The following is a 20,735-nucleotide window of genomic DNA, read 5'->3' as shown; positions in this document are numbered from 1 at the left end:
GGGCCCCAGGACTCCTGTGCAGAGCAGAAAATCCCAAACAATGGCGGCAACCCTTGGCACCCAAGACATCCCATCACAAGGCCCTGGATTCGAATCCCGTGCCTGCCATTTTCAATCTACTCAACTTTGGACAAGAAATTGAACCTTTGAGGGAACCTTTCTTCTTTTGTAGAGAGAATGACATAGAATGATATCTCATTCACTAAAACAGGATCACTGCTCTAGGGAATAAATGAACGTATGTTTGTAAACAGCTCAAGGGTTCAATAAATGGTGATCATCATTACTGCTTAGAGATTTGGGGGCTTCAATAAACATGGCATTTTTATCACAGAGACATGCAATAGACAGTCCAGACTATTTCTAGGTCTAATGCTTTCTAAATCATGATGCTGAAAAATATGAAGACAAACATGGGAGTTAGGAATATGTAGAAGGAAAAAATCCTTGAAATATGGAATTATGCAAATGTGCTTTTACCTCTGAAGGCTCACGGGCGCCCAAGAAAATGAAGCTTCCAATAGAAGTTGAATTTAGATCTAACTAATTCAGAGCTCTTTCGAGGATCAACATTCTAGTTTTGAGGTGGGATGGCACCCCTCACTTAGAAGACCCATACACCCCCATCCTGAAAGCACAGGGCATCTTTTGACTTCACGGCACCGTTGCTTTCTTCAGTATTGAAATCACACCCACATGGAATTAGCACAATGGAGTTAAGTGGAGAAACAGACGGGAGGAGAAGGCAAGGCCGGAATGCAGGAAGTCACTCATTTTGTTCCACTTTGAGAATTCATGCTCTGAGAAGGTGTCAAGACCATTTTCACATCAACAATGCACCAGTTTGGAAGCAGCTATTCCCTCCTTTGTAAGAGAAATATATGCAGAAATCAGTCAATAAGAAATTCCCATGGGATACTCTGGCAATACCTGTGAGAATTAAATATGCCTTACCCCCTAAATTCCACTTCTATAAACTTACTCTATGGATATATGTGAACATGCATACAAAGGACTATGTATGCACAATGATATTCATTGTTTTTATTAGAGAAATGTTGAAAATTTATTTTTCTTTTAAAAGGACCAGTGAAATCAATCACAATATGTTCCTACATTAGAATATCATTTAGCCATAAAATTAAAAAAAAAAAAAAGAAAGATCAGTGTATGCTAAATAAAGCAATATGAAAAACAGGGGGCATGGTAGGCTTCCACTCCATGTAAAAATAAGAGGGGGTGTATACATATGCCCTTCCATAGAGCTTACTTTTCCAGTTTTATTCAGATATCATTGACATGTAGCATACGTTGAAGACATACAATATAATGATCTGATGTGTGTGTACCCTGAGAAATGATCACTACAATACATCTAGTTACAATCTATCACCTCTCATGGCTGCAAGTTTTTCCTTCTGATGAGAACTTTTAAGATGTACTTTTCCTCAAACTCTTAAATACCCAATACAGCACTGCTAACTATAGCAGCCACGTGGTACATGACACCCCCGGGAGGCTTTTATCTTATAACCGGGCCAGCCTCATCCACCCTCCCCTTCTGGAGAAGTCGGTCTCCCAGATAAACGAAAGCGACCAGGGTCGGGGGAGGAGATCTCGTTTTCACTATTTGAAGCCCTTTTACAACATTCTATTTCAAAAATGGCACATGCATTAGCTTTTCAAAAATTGAAAATATTCTATCACGGGTATAGAAAGATGCCACAGTCTCCCTCAGTTCCTGGTGCTCTATAGACTGCCTCCCGATTATTATGCAATAAGAAAGCCTGGCCTGCATGGGGCGCTTTGTGTGGACTCAGGAAGGCGCCTGTGAGCACCGACAGGCTGCTCTGCCTGGAGGGGGGCGGCCGCTGGGTCAGGCACCCAGAGCCGGGCCGTGAGCTACTGTGAGCTCTGGTTTGCAGCACGGCACGCCCCATGAACAAGGCTTCCTATCCCCGACCCTCGTGCAGACTTTCTGGAAGGAGCAGGAATATTCCCCTGCTCTCAGCCTCAGGCCCCACCCCAGGGGGTGGCTTGGCCCTCAAGCTGGGGTGCACTCTGCTGGCGCATCGGGCCGCGCGTTTGCCGGTGGCCTGTTTCTCCCTGCACCCTGAGGTTTGCTCAGGGCTCTGGCTTTCAGAGGCTGAGCTTCCTCAAGGTCACACCGGTGTGGCCAGGCCGCCAAGCCTCTGGGGTCCACCCAGCCTGCGCGCTCACCGCTGCCTCCCTGCTCACCTCTCTGAACTTGGTTTCCTCGCCTGCAAGCCAGGCTCACTGATCGCCCTCCCAACCAGGCTGAGCCCTGGGGACAGCGGTTGGCAGGCACCCCGCACTAATACACCTCGGCTATTTTTAGTAGTTAGAAGGCTGCCTGATGAGTTACCACGTTCTCACTTTACTGATTTGGAAGCTGAGGCTGCGGCCATTCTTCCAAATTCACGCCACTAGGTCAAGGCTTGGCTTGAGATCTCTGCGTGGAGAAGGGCACTAACCAGACGCCTGCATTTCCCAAAGCGCACGTCTACGAAACAGAGACTCAGACTCCATCCATCACAGGGCACATGCCAGAATGGAAGACATTCTGACTATAGCAAGCAGAGATGAGCCTGGAGATAAAATTTCCCAATTTTGCCTCCAAGATGCTCACCAGTGAAAGTGCAACTGTGTTGAGACTTCCCTACAATCGTATTTTAGGCCCGAGGAAAGCAGGAGTAGCTTCTGCTTTGTTGCTCATTTGTTTTCTTGTCTGAAATGCCAGTCGGCCGCAGTCCAGGCCAGATAACCCCTACCGTGGAATAATTTGCTGCCTGGAGCAGACCTACTTACCACACATCATAGAAAAACAAAGCGCACCCTGCTTCGCACACGATCGTCACATGGCTGGCAGACTAGGCGCTCCCATAACCAGATGGCAATTGACAGGTGAGTGAACTGGCTTTCCCAGGTAAGGGAGGGCAAGGCTTGCAGCTTTCACCCGAGGCCAGCCAGCCGAGCGCGGGCATTTCAGCGGACGCTGCTTTGTCTGTGCGCCTGTTGTTTTAAGACTATTGATTGTTACGACCGGGATGGGTCAGGAGATGGAGGAATAGTCATTAGCGGCAGCCGCCCTCATAAGCTGTTACGAGGCTCAGAGCAATACTAATGGATAAACAAGGTCAACGGGGACACAAGCAGCCAGTTCACCATGTCCCGAGGTGGCCAAGCCTCAGCCAGGCCTTTCTTCCCCTAAACAACAAACAAGATCACCAGGATCGACATTCGGGGTAGGCAGACTGCACACAGAATGAAGAATGACTTCACCCAGCCTGCCCACCGTATCTGAGGGCAGAAGGTAACCCGCAAACTGCCCTCGCTGTGGACAGCTGGTGCAGTAAAGGTGATCCATGGCCTCTAACACTGGGTCTTTGGGTGTTTCCTCTTCCCAGTGATGGATGGGAGTGCCGAGCCAGCTCCGTGTTCAGCAGAAGGAGCACAGGGACAGCAGGCTCCGTGGACACCAGCTCATTCCATCCTTATCCTTGTCACAGGCGGTTTCATTTACTGTTCTTGTTTCACAGACAGGGAAGTGGGGGCTCCAAGAAAGCAGGTCACTTGCTCAAGTTCTCTGGGAGGAGCTGGGTCTTGAACGCTGAAGCTAGGATTCGAACTTGAGCTAGGATCTGAACTTGAGCTAGGACTCAAACCTAAGCTGCTGGGACCACGGGGAACAATCCATCCCGGCCTGCATGAGATGCCCTTCATGTCGGCACTGCTGAAAGGCCCACACCCGAGGACCCCCCACTCTTTTGTCTCAGGCAAAAGCAGGGTGTTTGGTCCCCCCGCCTGGAGCTCTAATGAAGGACCCTTCGTTATCTGGTGCAGTAGAAACAGAGGAACTTAGATTAAGGATGCAGGCCTGATTTTTCACATTGGCAGAAAGCCATAGGTCCACTGGATGATCACTGAAGACCTCCTACGGAGAGTGTGGTCAGATAGGCAGCAGCGCTGACATCTCCCAGGAGCTCGCTGAAAGGCAGGATTCCAGGTCACCCCAGACCTACGGAATTGAGACCTGTTTTCTAATAGGATCCTCGGGGTGTTCGTATGAACATTAAATTTTGAGAAGCAGCTTCTAGAATCCTTTTCAGAACTGTACCTCTGTGACGCTGACTCAACGAGCCAGCATGGAGCTCTCTGGGGGCCAGCTCTACAAGGGGCCCCAAGGGCAGGAGGCAGGGCTCATCCCTAGGGACCACCAGTCTAGAAAGCAGGGGGCAGCACAAAGCTGCTTGCAGTGGGCGCAGACCTCACGCCACGGGCAGACTTCCTTCCATGAAGGCAGCGTGTTGGGGGCAAAGGACACAGGCTCTAGACTCAGACTGACCTGGCTGGGGGTCCTGACCAGGGTGACCCAGCCGGCTGGGCACTCTTGGGGTGCTGTCTTCAAGCTGGCTGTCCTTCAGAATCAACTGGGGCATTCCAGAAGAAAGGCAGGTGCTGGGCCCCAGAGAAGCAGACTTCATCCACAGGGCCGTGGCCGGAGCACCGTTCCAGAGTCCCCAGGGGGCCCCTCGGTGCAGCCAGCACCCAGAACCCCAGGCGGCCTCTAAGGACGGTGCTGAGGGGCCCGTGAAGTGACTCACGCTAGCGTCTGGCGCCAAGGCGGCAGCCGTGCTCCTGGAAGCCCCCTCCTCCGTCAGCCGGGGCACCGCTCGCCACGAACGGGGCTGAGGAATCCCCCGAGGACACCAAGAGCTCCGTAGGGTCCACGGCTTGGCCTTCTCATGGTGATGTCCTTACTCATTTTGTTATATTTTATGTTGCTATTTATTTTGGCCGCACTGCACAGCTTGTGAAATCTCAGTTCCCCAACCAGGGATTGAACCTGGGCTATGGCCGTGAGAGCCCAGAATCCTAACCACCAGGCCACCAGGGAACGCCCTTATTAAGAATTTACTTTTTATTTGTTTGGCCAGGCCATGCAGGCAGCATGGAGAATGTTGGTTTCCCTGTGCTCAGCTGCTTCAGTCCGGTCTGACTCTTTGTGACCCCAGGGACTTGAGCCTGCTAGGCTCTTCTGTCCCTGGAATTCTCCAGGCAAGAGTACTGGAGTGGGTTGCCATTTCCTTCTCCAGGGCATCGTCCCGTCCCAGGGATCGAACTCTTGTCTCCTGTGTCTCCTGCATTGCAGGCAGATTCTTTACCCCTGAGTTACAGGGGAAGCCCTACGCGGGATCAAACCTGTGTCTCCCACATTGGGAGTGGGGAGTCTTAACCACTGGACCATCAGGGAAGTCCCATGAAGCCTTTTAAAGTTAGGAAAAACCAGGCAACAGTGTCAAAAAAGAACATTTTTTTTTTCATTTATTTTTATTAGTTGGAGGCTGAAAAAGAACATGTTCTAAGCAATCTACTTCTAACGCACCATTTAACTGATAGAGCTTCCTTAGGTCATGGCTCCCCAAAACCCCCACAGATGTGAGATACAGCCCACGCTTCCTGGGGCTGCAAATGGAAACACGTGTGGTGACCACATGCCCGTCGGGCTGGGCATCACAAGGCCACGCTTCCTGCCAGTTACCTTCTCGTGACCACATAAGGGCACCTAATGTTATAAACCCTCGCAAGGCTTTAGGAGTCAGCTTTGAGAGCGATGCTAACGGTCCCATCCAAGAGGGGCAGAATGCTGGGCCTTCCTTTTTTTTCTTTTTTCCTAATAGCACAGCCAGTCAGCCCAAGAAAGCCGTGTTTAAAAGTCAAGCAACACAGGGAAGGATAGATAAAAATCGATACCAAATCCTTCTTCCCGTCCCAAGCAACTATTAATAAACTCCCTCAGCTTTCAATGTGTCTGTCCCCATTAGAGTCTCGGGCAGGAAGGAACACGGGGCATGGAGCCCTAATAGAGATTTCCTGGCCTGCTCATCTCTCTCCTGCCTCTGCTCCTAACGTTTTCCTTTGTTACATAAGAACAGAATGACGGACAGCAGATCAGCAGTGGCCTGGGTGGGATCTCAGCTCCAGAGGACCAGCGGCTGCCTGAGGGGTAACCACCCGCACCCTTGCCCAGTGACCCCAGATACTCCTAGGGGAAGCTCACCAGCATCACTCAGCATGTATTTCCAAACTGTTATTTCTTCGAAATCCGCTTGTCTTCCCCTAATTTTATTTATCTATTTATTTCTGGCTGTGCCGGGCCTTCCTTGTTACGTGGGCTTCTCGTTGCAGAGCAGGACTTCAGCAGCTGCAGCCCGGGGTCTCAGTGGTCGGGGGTCCCCGGCGGTGGCCCAGGGGCTCAGCTGCTTCCTGGCGTGTGGGATCTTCTCGGGTCAGGGGTCACCGGCAGGCGGACTCTTTAGTGCTGCACCACCAGGGCAGCTCCCACTCTTGTCTCTGTGGTCCATCTGTCTTTCCCACCGTCATGCCAGGGCCCACGCGTATGGTGCTTTGCAGATTATGAAGTTTATTTCAACCTCGGATTGGATCTCTCTGTCAGACGGAGCCTTCAGCCCACTGTACAGAGGGGAAAACTGAGGCAGAGAGAGAGATCCACTAGTGTGTCCAACGCTGCACCAGCCGAAGGTCACAAAGGAGGGCCCTCAGCGCAGAGGACCGGTGAGGAGTCGCTGAATGCCCTGCACCCACGTTCCCTTCTCGCCTACCTGCAGCTCCCCCAAGGAACACTGCACTGATACCCAAGATATCTTTGCAGAGACACAGATGCAGAGAAGAAAAGCATAGATGTCAAGGGGGAAGGGGAGGAGCCGGGGGAGGAGTGGGGAGCCGGGGACTGAGGTACTATGTACAGAGTCCACGGGGCGGCAAGGAGCCGGACCCCACGGAGCGACCAGCACTTTAACGTTTGCACAAAGTAGACAACAGGCGCCTACTGTATACCACAGGGAACCCGACTCAGTGCCCTGAACTGACCCAGGTGGGAGGGAAATCCAAGAAAAGAGGGGATCCGTGTACACACCCAGCAGGTTCACCTTGCCGAACAGCAGACACGACCGCAGCATTGTGAAGCAACTGCGCTCCAGTGCAGATGAAACAAATAAATAAAGTGCTGCTCATATCCCCCCTCCGGGCCCCCGGCCAGTCTGCCCTGAGGTCCGCCTCTCAAACTCTCCCAGGACCGCCCAGACGCGGACCGTGCGGGATGCACTGCACAGGCGGCCTTGCCTGCTGGCCTCTGTCTGGGCCCCACCAGCGAGAAAAGAGAAAAGCTCAGTCGTGTCCGACTCTACCCCATGGACTGCACCCCGCCAGGCTCCTCTGTCCACGGGGTTCCCCAGGCAAGAATCCTGGAGTGGGTTGCTATTCCCTTCTCCAAGGGGTCTTCCCGACCAGGGTTGGAACCTGGATCTCCTGCTTTGCAGGGGGACGCATTGCCCTCTGAGCCGCCAGTGGGAGGCAGAGGCGATGCTCGGGAGGGGGGTGAGGGGAGGGGTCAGGACATCCCCCCAACTCTGTGCAGGAGGCTGAACCCCCACCCCCACCCCCATCCCCGGGGTCTCCCTTCAGCCCGCCAGGATTCTAGCTCCGAGCAGGAGCCCAGGGTCCCGGCCTCCAGGCCCCCTCTCCCCTCCCTCCATCTCCCAGCGCCCCCGTTTCCCACTGCGCTAAGCCCTGGGTGCCTCCCGGCTCCTGGACAGGCTTCTCCGCTTCTTCACCCACAGAACAAACAATCGGCACTAAAGTCCTCCTTGGTGCACTAGCTGGCTCGGTTCCTGTTTTCTGGTTTGACCTTAAAAGATTTCATCAGTTTATTCAGGTTTATACATTTGTATAGTGGGTTGGACATAGAGGGAAAAAGCAAGAAAGAGTCAAATTTTACTGACAAGGGATCACCGCGGACTTCCTGGGGCTTGGCACTTTTATATGCCTGTATATTTTAATCCTCAAAATAGAACTGTAGGAAGCATATTAGCATTAGTCTCCATTTGTTCACACACACACACACACAGACAAAGTAACAAACTGGACACCAAAATGTGAGGTGACTTGCCCAGGAATACAGAGCCAGTAAGTGGAACAGCTGAAATTCTAACATGGGTCATTTTTGCTTCTTTATCAGTTGTGGAAAATGACCAGGCTGGGACTCTATCTTGAACAAACACTGGAGATAATGTTGTAGATATGAAAGTGTGTAGCACAAATGACTTGCATCATTTCTGCAAGCATTGAGTTAAATCATGAAACAGCAGGTATGTGTAACACATAATTAATGCAATCCTCAATATCCAACAATACTTTGGAAACACTGTAGCAGTGTTTCCTGTAGCACAGGCAGAAGTCAATTCATGCCTCTCAACTGATTTCTTCTGATTATTCAATGTGGAAAAAAAAAAAAAAGGCAGAATAAATAAAAGTGTGAATTAAATTCAGATTTCTGTTTTTGTGATTCCACAAAGTCAAAACACAAATATATCTTAGACCTCAATCATTTGTATTCATATCTTTAGCAATTAGCTGGAACCCTCACCCTAGCATTATTATTATAAATAGTCTTCCATTCATAAAAATACCACTCCATGCTCTGCTGTAAAGAGAAAAGGACATTGAAATCAGCTCCAAAGAACTGAATCGGAGTCTTGGCCTTGACACGTGTGACCTTGAGAAAGCTGTTTCAGCCATCTGAGGCTCAGATTCCTCATCTAAAAATAGGAATAATTATATTTTGTCTACCTCCTGCAATGGGTCATTTTGAGGATAAAAAAGCATAATGTAGATGCATTTTAAAAAATACAAATTTCTCTACAAGGATCCTGTTTATTAAAGCACGTTTACATTCACTCTTGTGTTTTTATCCTCAGAGCAATCTGCCACAAGTGGGTTCCTTCATCAGCATAAGCACGAGTAAGTAAAAGGTTTTAAGTGTGAAGAACAATTTTATGAAAGCCTTGCAAACAGCAGGCAGATTATCTCCATTTTCCCCAGCCTTAACAAATGGCAATTTTCAAAAACTGGTGGCCCCCCCGGGCACTTCTGGTTACCTATGCATAAGGAGGTTCCTTGCCTATCCCAGCCCAAAGGCCAGAGGATGCCAACATCTGGGGAAGCACCTAGGAGACAGGTGCGGCTGAGAACTGACCTTGTGACCCGGCAGACTGACGATGGAACAATTCTATCATCTCATCTGAAGGTTCCACACATTCTTCCAACACACTCGAACATTAGCCTCAATCTTCTGAAGCTCTGTCCCTCTCCTTTTTACACTGCAGAGTCCCATGAAGAAAGAAGCAAGCAAAAAGAAAAGAGGCTGCGGAATTCCACACCTTTATTTAAAGATCTAATTTCTAAGGACGAGTCCTGGCTTTGACATATTGAAGAAAAGCAGCTACCATTTCAGAAGCAAAGGGGTGCGTTTCTCTTGTCAACACACAGACACCAGCTCTGCTAGGGAACATCAGCCTTCTGGATCCGCTGAAGACTCCCTCCCTCTCTGATCTCCAGTGCCCGGTCCATCTTGCAATCCCAAGGCCTGACCCTGGCCGCGGTCCGCACCTCCCTCCAGCACCCTGGTGCTCGGGGTGGACGGCATCGCTGGAGCCCAGACTGCTGCTACAGGTTCCTCTGTGACCTTGGCCAGGTAACTTTCCTCCTTCCTCCCGACTTACAGAAATGGGATTATTGCAAGTGGGCAGAAGAGAAAGAGAAACTTAAAAGTGAAAAAGAAGAGGCTCAGTGCCTGCCATTCAGCACTCTGATGCAGGTTCATGTGCATCCCAGGTGTCAGAATCCAGAGGGTTTCATGGAAAAGCCTTCAGTTTTAAAGGCTGTGCAAGCCTGGGGTTCACATTCAAAGCAGGCCGACTTCCAGCTGCTTTATAAGGATTCTGATGCTGCACCAGAGCAAAGCGTCTTCCTATTTTCAACCCTAGCAATTTGGTTCAAACATGATCTCAACCACTTTAAGCTTTGATATTTCCAGTCACCTCTTATGCTGTACTTTTTCTTAATGCCACCAATCATGTGTGAAATTCTGTTGCAAAACTAATCTTTGTGGGAAATGATATGTAATGACTTCTTTAAAGAGAGACGCACTCAGAGAAAGGGCAGTGACCGTGACCTTCATTGTTTTTCAACATGTTTCTCATAGTGTCGCACAAATCGAAACAGTTCCTTCTCAAGGTCAAAGTCGAAATAGTTTTCTGCTTATACAACCATCACTCTCTCTTAAGCAGGAGAGGCCGCAAAAATTATCCTTATGACTTGACTTTAAAAACCTCTAAGCTATATAATGGTTGATAAACTTGAAAGCCAGCTGTTCTCAAAATATAGTTTCATATCCATCTTATTAAATCAATTCTTAAAGTTTTGCATTGCAAAGGATGTGAAAAGATTTAGGAATCCACAAGAGATGTGACTGAGAAATAAATGTCGGGGTATTTATATAACAAGGCACTATTTGATGATCCAGTGTTACACACACACACCCCGCATACACACAAACACACACACAGTCACACACACACCCACACACACACGCACAGTCACACACACACCCCCACACACACACATCCACACTCACCACCACCCCACACACACACACACACTAGCCAACTCTTCTGGTGGTATCATGGGAGGTTTCAGTCAAAAGCAGCTGTGACCAAATACTCTGCAATGGAAGTCAGAAACCGCTAATTTAAGTTTTTCATTTGTTTCTTGGAACAATCATGCCACCCACAAAAGGGTGACTTTGCGAGTCGTCATTATCTCATGAATTTGGAACACATCCCTTAAATAAACCCATCTCATCTCCATATAATTACAGCCACTAAGAAGGTCCTAAAAAACAGAGAAAACCTTAGCTCGAAATGTAAGGGTCCTCATAAAGAATCCATGTTACTGACATGCTGATCACACTTGAAATTTGGCTCCTGGAAATGAGAAAGTCACAGACTCTGGGAGAGAAGTCACTCAGCTCTCAGGCGAGTCACTCCTCACCTGCCAGGCTCTGCCCCCTGTTATGCAGCAACTCACTGAGTGTCATTTAGACGCATTTGTAATAACACACAGTGGTAATGACTTCAAACTTTAAAAAGGGTAACCTGGACTCACGAATTCCCTCCTGAATTATCCTCTCCCCTCGAAGCCTAGGAAAATAGAAACCTATCCAGTGTGTTTGAGCAACTCAGGTGGACCTAGTCCCCATAACAGGTCACCCAGCGCAGACTAATTAGGATGAGTTAAATGTTTCCACTGAAAACGTACACCAAAAGAAGAATGCTTTTCTCCGCTGCCTGCTGTTTTCTGCTCATTTCCTTCCTCCTAACCTTGCCGCTTAACTGTTTTTCTAACATACTGCTTTGGAGGTGAAACTTGATGGCCCAACTGCAACCAAATGTATAAATGCTGACTAGAGAATGTTTTAAACATCCCAGGGGAAACACGGAGTCCTTCCTATGACAGTGTACAAACGTGTCTATCATAGGCAGGGGAACAGGCTGCTGGTCTAGAATTTTCCTGGAGATTTTTTTTTCCTAGCTGTTGTATCAAAAGCTTCCTCCATCAGTGATAGGCACACCACACAGGTCTTTTTCTGGTTTTTCTAAGGCATTTAAAGGGAGACAGCTGATCCACAGTTAACACCTCTGCTGAACTTGAATGGCTGGTTGGCACTTTCTAAATTTTGCCCGCCCTTTTTCTCTGGGCTTAATGGCTATGTCATCAGTACCAGCATCCAGAGTGAGCTCTACTGTTTGCCTGAGTTCTGCTCACTTGTGGAAGGCGCATCCTTTCCGTTTCTCACAGCAGGGGCCTCAGGGAGCAAGCCCCGGGTCCTGCCTGGCGGTGACCTCCCCGGGGTCTCCGTCTGGTTGGCCTCCGGCCACACGGGGTCTCCTCGATGTCAGAAGTCTCCCGCTTTCTATGCGGATGGCAAAGCCTTGGGACACGACAGCTCTCTGGCCAATTGGGGACCACTTGTGAGGCTGGCAGGGCCAGGAGGCCGCGCATCACTGCAGCCGAGGAGAAGGGCCCAGGGCAGATGGAAAGCAGCGATGATGAGTCAGACCGGGAGCCTCAGGCAGGAAGGCCTTGGCCTCCTGCAGATGCGCCACCCAGACCTCACCGTGACCTGCTGGCACAGGGCGGGCCTACAGAACCCACAAAGCCCTGAACTCTGCCCTCCTCTGGGGGAGCCTCTCAGCTGCTGGCTCTTACTTCTGGATCCGTTATTATTATTATTATTATTTTAAATTAATTCACTGTCGCTAGGTCTCATTTGCAAACTGAGGATCGCAGTTCTAACATTTGTCATCTGTCCACACAGCTCGTGGGATCTTAGTTCCCTGACCGGGGATCGAACCCATGTCCTCGGCAGGCAAAGTGCCTGACCACTGGACCACCAGAGAATTTCCTATTTCCGGATCAGATATCAGTGGCTCTTCATCCTTGGCGCACGTCACTTTTAAGTATGTCAAATACTCCCGGGGGTGAGGAGGGTAACTTCAGAAGTCTTCCTGATTTTTCTCCTGCTTTTACAGTAAATCCCAACCCGCCTACTCACTGGGATTTCTCCTCCCTCCTTTCTTGTGGGTGAACTTGATTTTTAACTCCAAGTAATGAATGCAAGATCGATAGAATAAGGAACAAAAGTATCCACGGCGACTGACAGCAAACTCTTAAATCACAGCGCGGTAAGTGCAAACACGCAATTATTGAAAACACAAGCGCTAAAATTTCAGTAGGAGATAAGAGTGAGGCTTAAGTCATTAAAAGACTCCATTAGTCTCGTGAGTCTGAGACACACGCAAAACATGAGCTGTTGTGGAGAACTGGGAATAGCACGTATTCCACCAACATGCACCCACATAGCTGACCGACTGAGAAAGACAGGGTCCGGGCGTCCCGCCCCTAAGGGCAAGGGGGCTCCAGAGGGGCAGAGGGCGGGCCATGCGTCCAGGCGATGGGCCCTCAGTCACATCTGAAAGGCGGCGGCAGGGGAGCACCACTGACGAATCAGATGGTTTGCATGGGAAGTAAATATCCTGCCTGCATATCAGTTCCCTGGGTGTTTCAGCATCACCCTGCTCTCGGTCACTCCCTGCTGGGGACATAAGAGAAGACTTCTGACACCACGACCCCACTCCCACAGATCACCAGGAAGGCCCGAGAATGCAGCCCTGCTCTCCCTTGTCTCTGTCCTCCCCGGCTTGAGAAACACTTGACAGCTGAAATGTGAAGAAGACGGTCACGGGCAGCCAAACGGCAGAGTGAAAGCCCTGTTTTGGAAAAAAAGCCCTGAAGTAGCTGCACACACATAAACGCACGTGTGCGCCGGCATGCACACATTCATACTCTCAGGGGGGTGCACCGTTAAAATGCTATTGCATCTTAACACGCCTGGCTTGCATGTCAATTCTGGCCCGAGAGAATGGGCCACACATGTCATGACAGACAGCTGTGCTCCCCAAGTTCCGGATGTCAAACTGCCTGAGAGAGGGGGTGCACAGCAGAACCTGAAAGAAACAGCATCCCTAAATACATAGGATTTTCTCTGAGAACAGAGAAAGCATATCTCCTGCCGGGATTGTGGTAAGCCCGAACCGAGCTCACGACACAGAGAACCACCTTAGCCTCTCCTTTAAAAGAATACAATTTCATCTCAAGCAGGACATCACATTTCAGGGTGAGCTATTAAAAACTTGCATTGCACAGTGAAACTAATTGCCCTGTGAATCACCCTGCTTTACAAGACGGCTGGACGATCATGCAGTTAACAATACGTGCTAGCCCAGTGAATACTTCTCCAAGAGACAGAGGAAAATCCAATACAGCACAGATGGCCTTTGGACCACGACTTTAAGACCACACTACTGCTCCGGTTAACGCTACATCCTTACCACCATCACCTCAGGCATTACTGCAAGACGCTGAAAACTTTAACATTATAGTCTCCCTTTCCATCCCTCAAATACCATTACCGGTGATAAAATGTTATTTTATTCAAAAGGTAGGTTGTCTTTACAAGCTTTTGCAGGTATTAAAAACATATTCACGGTAAACACTTGCTGTTTTATGAACTGCCAATAAAGACGCTTACCACCTCCATCAATATCACAGCCTGGAGCATTAACACTGGATTCTGCTTAAATCTGGCTATGCAATGAGCCTTTCCTTCAAATCATCGTTAATTATTTTTAAGCCGTCTTTTCTAATATGACACAAATTATAGGGAAATCAAAACTGTGATCAAGACAATTAAATGAGCGGTCAGCTTTTGCATACTTTCGCAAATGTTTCAAAGCCTCAAGCAAACAATATAAGTACACCCCGAAAATAAACACCCAAGAAACTAACACTGCCCCAACGCAAGTTAATCCAAATACCTCTTTAACTGAAAAATGACCCTAGCTTTATTATTTCAAGCAAGTCAACCAATCACCCGGAGCATCAGCGCCTCGGAATACTCCCTCCCCGGCCTCTTAGCGGCTCTCACAGATCTGCTAACATCGCTTAGATGCCCTTGGGTGCTGACGCGGGATGGCACTTACAGAAGGAAAGCATAGCTTCTGGAGGAGGACTGGGTGTCCGTCTAACCCTGGGCTTGCAGTTCAGGGCAGGGCTCCGCCGTCCCGCCGGCCGTCAGGCGCCGCGTTCCGGTGCAAACGCTCGGCTCCCAGCCCACTGACATCGCTCCCCGGCGAGCCGAGCTCTAAGTCAGCCTGAACATGCTCTCCCGAAAGGCAGGCGGCTCTGGGGAGACCTACGGGAGGTTTCCAGCGCGGCACGCAACTCAACTGCACACACATTTAACGGCTCCGAGCCCTCCAGAGGTTTAAAAGACTGTGCATTCCGTGCCAGGCGCCGGAGCTCGATGGAAAACCGGGAATGGGGAGAAAGGCTGTTCTGAGCGGCTCGGGCAGCGCGCACCCAGGGCTGTCCTCCCGTCCTCTTCGGAACCGGGGGCACGCCGACACGCCTCTGAGCCGCGGGCACGGCCGGCTCCCAGAGCATCTGCAGGACCAACTTCGCCTGGCACCCCAGCAAGTTCGCCCCGGACTTTCCCACGCCGCCCCCCGCCCTCCCCTCTGAGGTGTCCGCCCCGCGCACACGCGGCGGGTGAAGTTGGGGCCCCCCACGCCCGGCTCTCCTCTCGTCCAACTTCGACTCCCCCACGCCTTGCGCCCGGCCCCGCGCGCGGCAGAAAGGCGCTCGGGGGCCGCGCGGGTTCCCCGGTGCCCGCCGGCGTGGGGGGGGGGGGGCGGTCACCGGGACGGATCCCGGGGCTTCCAGCGCGGGGGACCCCAGAAGGGCGCCATGGGAGCGCGCACTCACCGAGATACATGCTGCGTCTCCCGGCGCCCGGCCGGAGCCCCGGCGGCGCGCGGGGCCTGGGCGCTCAGGCCGCCGCCTCCCCCGCGGCCCGCGGTCCCCGGCGGCCGGAGCGAGCGCCCGCGCCGCCCATCCCCGCCGCCCGCCGGCTCCGCCTCGCGGTGTCCCCGCCGCGCCTGTGACATCAGGGCCCGGAGCGCGGCGGGCGGCCGCCCCCACCCCGCCCCCGGCCCGCGCCCGCGCCGCCCGGACCGGCCTGCAGCCCCGGGGGCGCGCGGGGGGCTGGCTGAGCGCGAGGACGGGCCCCGCGTCCGCGAAGGCGCGCGCGGGGGACCCCCACCGGAGCCGGGGGTCCGGGGGGCGAGGTCGGCCCCTCTGGCGAAATTCAACCCCCGCGCGCCCCGCCCTCCCGCGGGAAAGGCAGCGTCCTCGCCGCAGCCAGCCGCCCCTCCCGAGCTGAACGCGCGGGGGAGGACCGTGCCCCGCGCCTGCACCCCCGCGGCGGGGGCTTCGGGGTTGGCGGGGGGCGGTGACGTCCACCCTAAAGACTCCGGGGGCCACGGCTAGGGTAATAGAGGTCTCCACGGAGCGGTGATCAGGTCACAGACCCCAGCAGCGGGAGAGGAGTTACCTTTATTTCTCGAGTGTTTGCTGAGCTGGGTTGATAGAGAAATGTACAGCAAAATAACTGGTGATAAAGTCACCTGGCACGTTCAGATCACATTTGCTGTGTCTCCCTGAGCAGGTACCAGAAGGGCGCTGAGCCTGAAATGGCCCTTCACCCCTAAAGGGGACAGACATTTCAGCCTGAAAAATAACGAAGGTTGCGGCATAATTTAACTCGGGTCACCAGTGTAACACACGCACACACACACTCCCCTTAAATCTGAGAGGAACAGTCAAGAGAGGCAAAGCTTAGCAAAGCCTCTGGCTCCTCCAATGGTCTAATGAATTGCAGTCCTTATCTTACATTAAAAAAAAAAAAAAAAAAAGATGTTTGAAAGAAATCCCTGAACAGTGTACTGATTAATACTTAAACGCTCTGCATAGAAAATAAACCCGTAGAACAAGTTTAGTTTCATAAGCACTCATCTCTTTGAGACCCAGCTTACCTACTGGACTATTTAAACGTAATCATTTTCACAAAAATCCATTAAGCTAAGAATCGAAGATATTATTGATAAGCCATAATGGAAACGAATGTAAAAAAGAAAACGCAAAGAGAAAGGGGAAAAAAAAAAAAAAACTGAAGATAAAGAAAGAAGGGCGGTAGCCTGGGGCACTTGCCATGTTTTACAGGCGTTTGGATAAGCCATGGCAGCGGATGTTTCTACACTGTGATATTAAAATTCTCCACGGTCTTTCCTTGCATAGTTCTGTATGGTCGGTGGATTTAATGCATCTTGGAATTAGGCGGGGGCTGAAGCTCCTAATAGCTTGCTCTGCAATCTGACAATGGATTTGGTGAATGCAAATAGGTTATGATACATAAATCAGAGACTTTAGAGTGAGTCTCAGCACAAATCTGGTGCTTTTTCAGAAGTATTCTTCATTTAAAGCAATTTGGAAGAAGAAAATGTCAATAGTAAAGAATATTTACTTTTCTTTCTCCTATTTTTAATTTAAAACTAAAAAGAATGTTACAAGAAATTCCTGAAGAAAACATAAGTGTTTTTCCTTTTGGACAGATGGAAGGCATCCAAAAGTACAATTAATGGCCTTTCCCTGAGGCAGGAGAACCATCTGTGGTCGAGCTTCTTCATGAAGCTCGGCGGCTGTCCTGACGGCCCACGCGCGCTAGGGGGCGCCCAGGGGTAACGTTCGCGTTCCTGGTCCTTTTGACTTTCTGGAGGTAGAAGGTGTGAGAGTTGAGAGTGGCCTCTAAAGCAGGAGATTTAAGACAGCAAAGCGCTCTTTTAAATCATTAACAACACTCCTGAATTTACATGGCGTTCTGCAGTCACAAGGTCTTTTCACTTATGTCATCTTTCTTACTAACAAACTGAGATCTCAAAAGGTGTCTGTTATAATCACGATGACCTGAGACTCAGAGACATCTAGGCAACTTTTTCAGTGACATCAGTAAATGCCTGCCCAGAACCGTTGTCTTGCTATTTGTATGCTGAATTTATGTTCCAGCCCCTAGCAGAGCGCTTTATTCAAATATATAAGCTCTAAATTTCCCATTTACAGTGACCCATGTAAACGCCTTCTCCAATCACATTACGTCGGTGCCTGTTTCAGAAGTGTGTGCATCTGTCGTCGTGCTGTGAAGAGAGAGGCAGCGAGTATTTGGTACGAGAACATTCCAGCCTCTCACGGTCGGAGAGAGCCGCGTGTAGCCTCCGAAGGAGTATGGCATCCGGGAGCAACTGAATGCTCCATTCATACCGTGGAATTCTGTTCAAACCAAAACCAGGAGGTGTGTGCTTTATTTAAACATGCACACCCCACCCACCTGCATTTAAGGGTCATCTGGAATGTCAAGGCCTCAGCGTGGCTTATTTCTAGATGGAAAACAAGTGATTTTTATTTTCATTGTACACTTATTAGCGTTTCTTTTAAAGTGAATTTGTGTGTATAGATTATAGAGAAAAAATGTGACTGTTTTTATTTGGAAACAAAATGACCTCTAAATAAAGGCCCAGCTGAGGCTGGCTGGACGTGGGGTCGTGAGCCTCCCAGCCGACAGGGAGCCGGCCCTCACAGCCGCGGCCTTCTCTTCTCTCGGAGCTTCTGAGGAGCCAAGAGGTTCCTAGCAGGAGCTAGGTCGCTGCTCGCCAGGTAGAAATACGCCGCTCGCCGGTAAGACCAAAGACGCCCTGAGACGGGGCGCACACCGGGAGCGCAGAGCTGGGAAGACGTGGCTTTTCTCTCTGCTCAGATGCACACAGAGCTGCCCGCCCGGCCCTCCAAGTCTCATTCCAGGTTTGTGTGCGGTCTCCGTGCTCTCTCTCTGTCCGTTCAGACAGCCTCCGGCCATCCCGGCTCTTCTTCCCCGCCTTGCTCCGCTCTGAGTCTCCGAAGCACTTCTCACCATCCGGCCAGTACTGCGGCATCTGTTTATTTTGATCCCTCTTCACTGGAAAGTGATCTACAGGAGGGCGTTTGGTCGCTGTTCACTGCTGTCTCCACCGTCCTTCCAAGGGTGCGCCCGCTTTTTGCTTCTCGGGAAACATCCGGGAATGAAGGAACGCACACACCTGAGTGCACCCGTATCGGGTGTAAAACATCGTACTTTTCCGTGTGCCTACAGTCATTTCTCTGAGACGGACGGCGTTTGGTGCGAAGCATCTACACAAACCGAGTGTGTCCACGCCTAGCATCAGGGCTTCCCAGTGGCTCGTGGTAAAGAATCCGCCTGCGGTGCTGGAGACGCAGGAGACGCGGATCCGAACCCTGGGTGGGGAGGATCCCCCGGGGGAGGGCATGGCCACCCACTCCAGTGTTCCTGCCGGAAGAATCCGATGGACAGAGGAGCCTGGCGGGCTACAGTCCGTGGGGCTGCAGAGTCAGACACGGCTGAGGCGCGGAGCACGTATGCGCCCAAACTTAGCAGCAGCTGTTCTTAAATTCCAGCAGCGCAGACGCCAGGTGGTCCTGCAGACCCCAGTCTGGAGCTTGTCAGGTTCTCACAGCTGAACGCGCAGCCACTCAGCCCTGACTCTGCCCGGCTGGCCGAGTCTTCCACTGCCTTCCCCGGAGCCTTCGTTTTGTCCACTTTCATCTCTTATTTGTATCCCAGCAAGAAACTTTTATCCAGCGTTCTCTATTTCAGGCTTGCCCGTGTCCAACCCATTCTCCATAATAGATCCATTAGTATCTTTCTAAATGAACGTGATCAAGTCACCCCCTGGTCCAGACTGCTCACTGTCTATTTCATCTCCCCAGGCACTAGGCCCTTTCACAACTAGCCCCGGTAATGCCTCCATCATGAACGCTTTCCCCTCCACAGGTTTCACTCCCGCCCACCCCATCTAGAGGTCTTCTGAAGACTTTATTCCTCTTTCCTCCTCTCTTTCCCTAACAGCTCTTATTCAACCTAGGTGTCTCTGAGTAACGACTATTTCTGCTGAGAGCCTTTCATGACCTCAAGACTGAATGAGGTGCTGATACTTCTTCATTCAGCCTATAATCTAATTCCTGCATTAGCACTAAAACAGTGTGGGAATTTCCCCTTCTCCATCTCCTAAGTGAAAGGGGGTGATCTTCTTTATTTTAATTTCCAAGACCTAGTACAGATCAGCATTTAATGAATGAATTCATTATTTACCTATGCATTCATTCCATCTTTATTGAATAAAGTCAATATCTTTTGAAGCTCTACTTCATGCCATATGTTTCACTAGACGATAGATAAAGAACATTGAAGAAAGTACACAGGGCCATGGGCACATGCCTGGGGGCTGCAAGAAAGAGCAGAAAGACCTGCTCGTGCAGAAGGAGGTATGAGGAGGATGTTAATAACTGAAGTCAAATAGGTCACATGGAACCCAATTCAGTAAAACACGGGTAGGCCATATCATAGGGATTTAGACTTATTCTGACTTATATAGAATGCCTTTGGAGCAACATAATTTGACATGTTTTAACAGGTTCACTATAGCTACCTGTATAGAGAGCTATACCTGTATAGCTATTCTCTCAGTATAGAGAATAGATAAAAGGGAGCAGAGGGAAATGTAGGAAGACTTTGTAATAATATAGAAAGAAATGGTGATCTGGACTGGAAGAAGCAGTGGAGATGGTAAAAAGTGATTCGAGTCTATACATATGACAACGTGGGTCAATAGGATTTCTTGATGAGTTGGGAAAGTGATGGAAAAGAAAAAAAAAGAAGAAGCAATAGATTATTTGACGTTTGGGGACTGAGCAATTGGAAGATAAAATTTCCACTAACTGATAAGAAGACTGGAGAAGCAAGTCTGGGTGGGGTTAGAAGGTAGGCAATGTGGGGCATATTTAATTTGAGTCCTCTTATGTATTCAAGTGAAAATGTTCCCTCCCTGGGAGTTTGGCTTATGTGACTCTGGAGTTCAGGGGCGATTCATATTTAAATTTAAATTCGTCATTTGTATCATTTGTTTACATTCCACGTATGAGTGATGTCATATGATCTTTGTCTTTTTCTGTCTGGATTCCTTCATTTAGTGTGATAACCCCTAGGTCCATTCATGCCGCTAGAGACGGTGTTGCTTCACTTGTTTTAGTGGGTAATGTTCTGTCAGGCGTGTACACCGCATCCCCGCCCACTCCCGTCCTCAGACACTGAGGTTGCTTCCATGGCCCGGCTACTGCACGTGGTGCTTCAGTGAACACCGGGGGGCGTGTGTCTTTTCAGATTATGATTTTCTCTGGACGTGTGCCCAGGAGTGGGACTGCCGGACCATATGGTAGCTCTATTTTAGCTTTTGAAGGGACCTCCATAGTGGCTCACCCCTTCACATTCCCACCAGCAGTGTAGGACGGTG

General features: G+C 50.2%; 1 protein-coding gene across 1 annotated transcript in view; it reads right to left on the bottom strand.

The window, feature by feature from the left end:
- ZNF385D (zinc finger protein 385D) overlaps positions 1–15,295 on the bottom strand; it is a 346,567-nt gene extending 331,272 nt beyond the window's left edge. Inside the window, exon 1 of the mRNA XM_061134610.1 lies at positions 15,268–15,295. Coding sequence (XP_060990593.1) covers positions 15,268–15,277 — 10 coding nt within the window. The 5' untranslated portion in view covers positions 15,278–15,295. The remainder of the gene's footprint in view (positions 1–15,267) is intronic.
- Between the last annotated feature and the right edge of the window lie 5,440 nt (positions 15,296–20,735).

The sequence above is a fragment of the Dama dama genome, chromosome 32, assembly GCF_033118175.1.
Source record: "Dama dama isolate Ldn47 chromosome 32, ASM3311817v1, whole genome shotgun sequence".
Lineage (NCBI taxonomy): Eukaryota > Metazoa > Chordata > Mammalia > Artiodactyla > Cervidae > Dama > Dama dama.
Note: the sequence above shows the minus strand (reverse complement) of the source record. Positions and strands in the feature narration are given on the sequence as shown.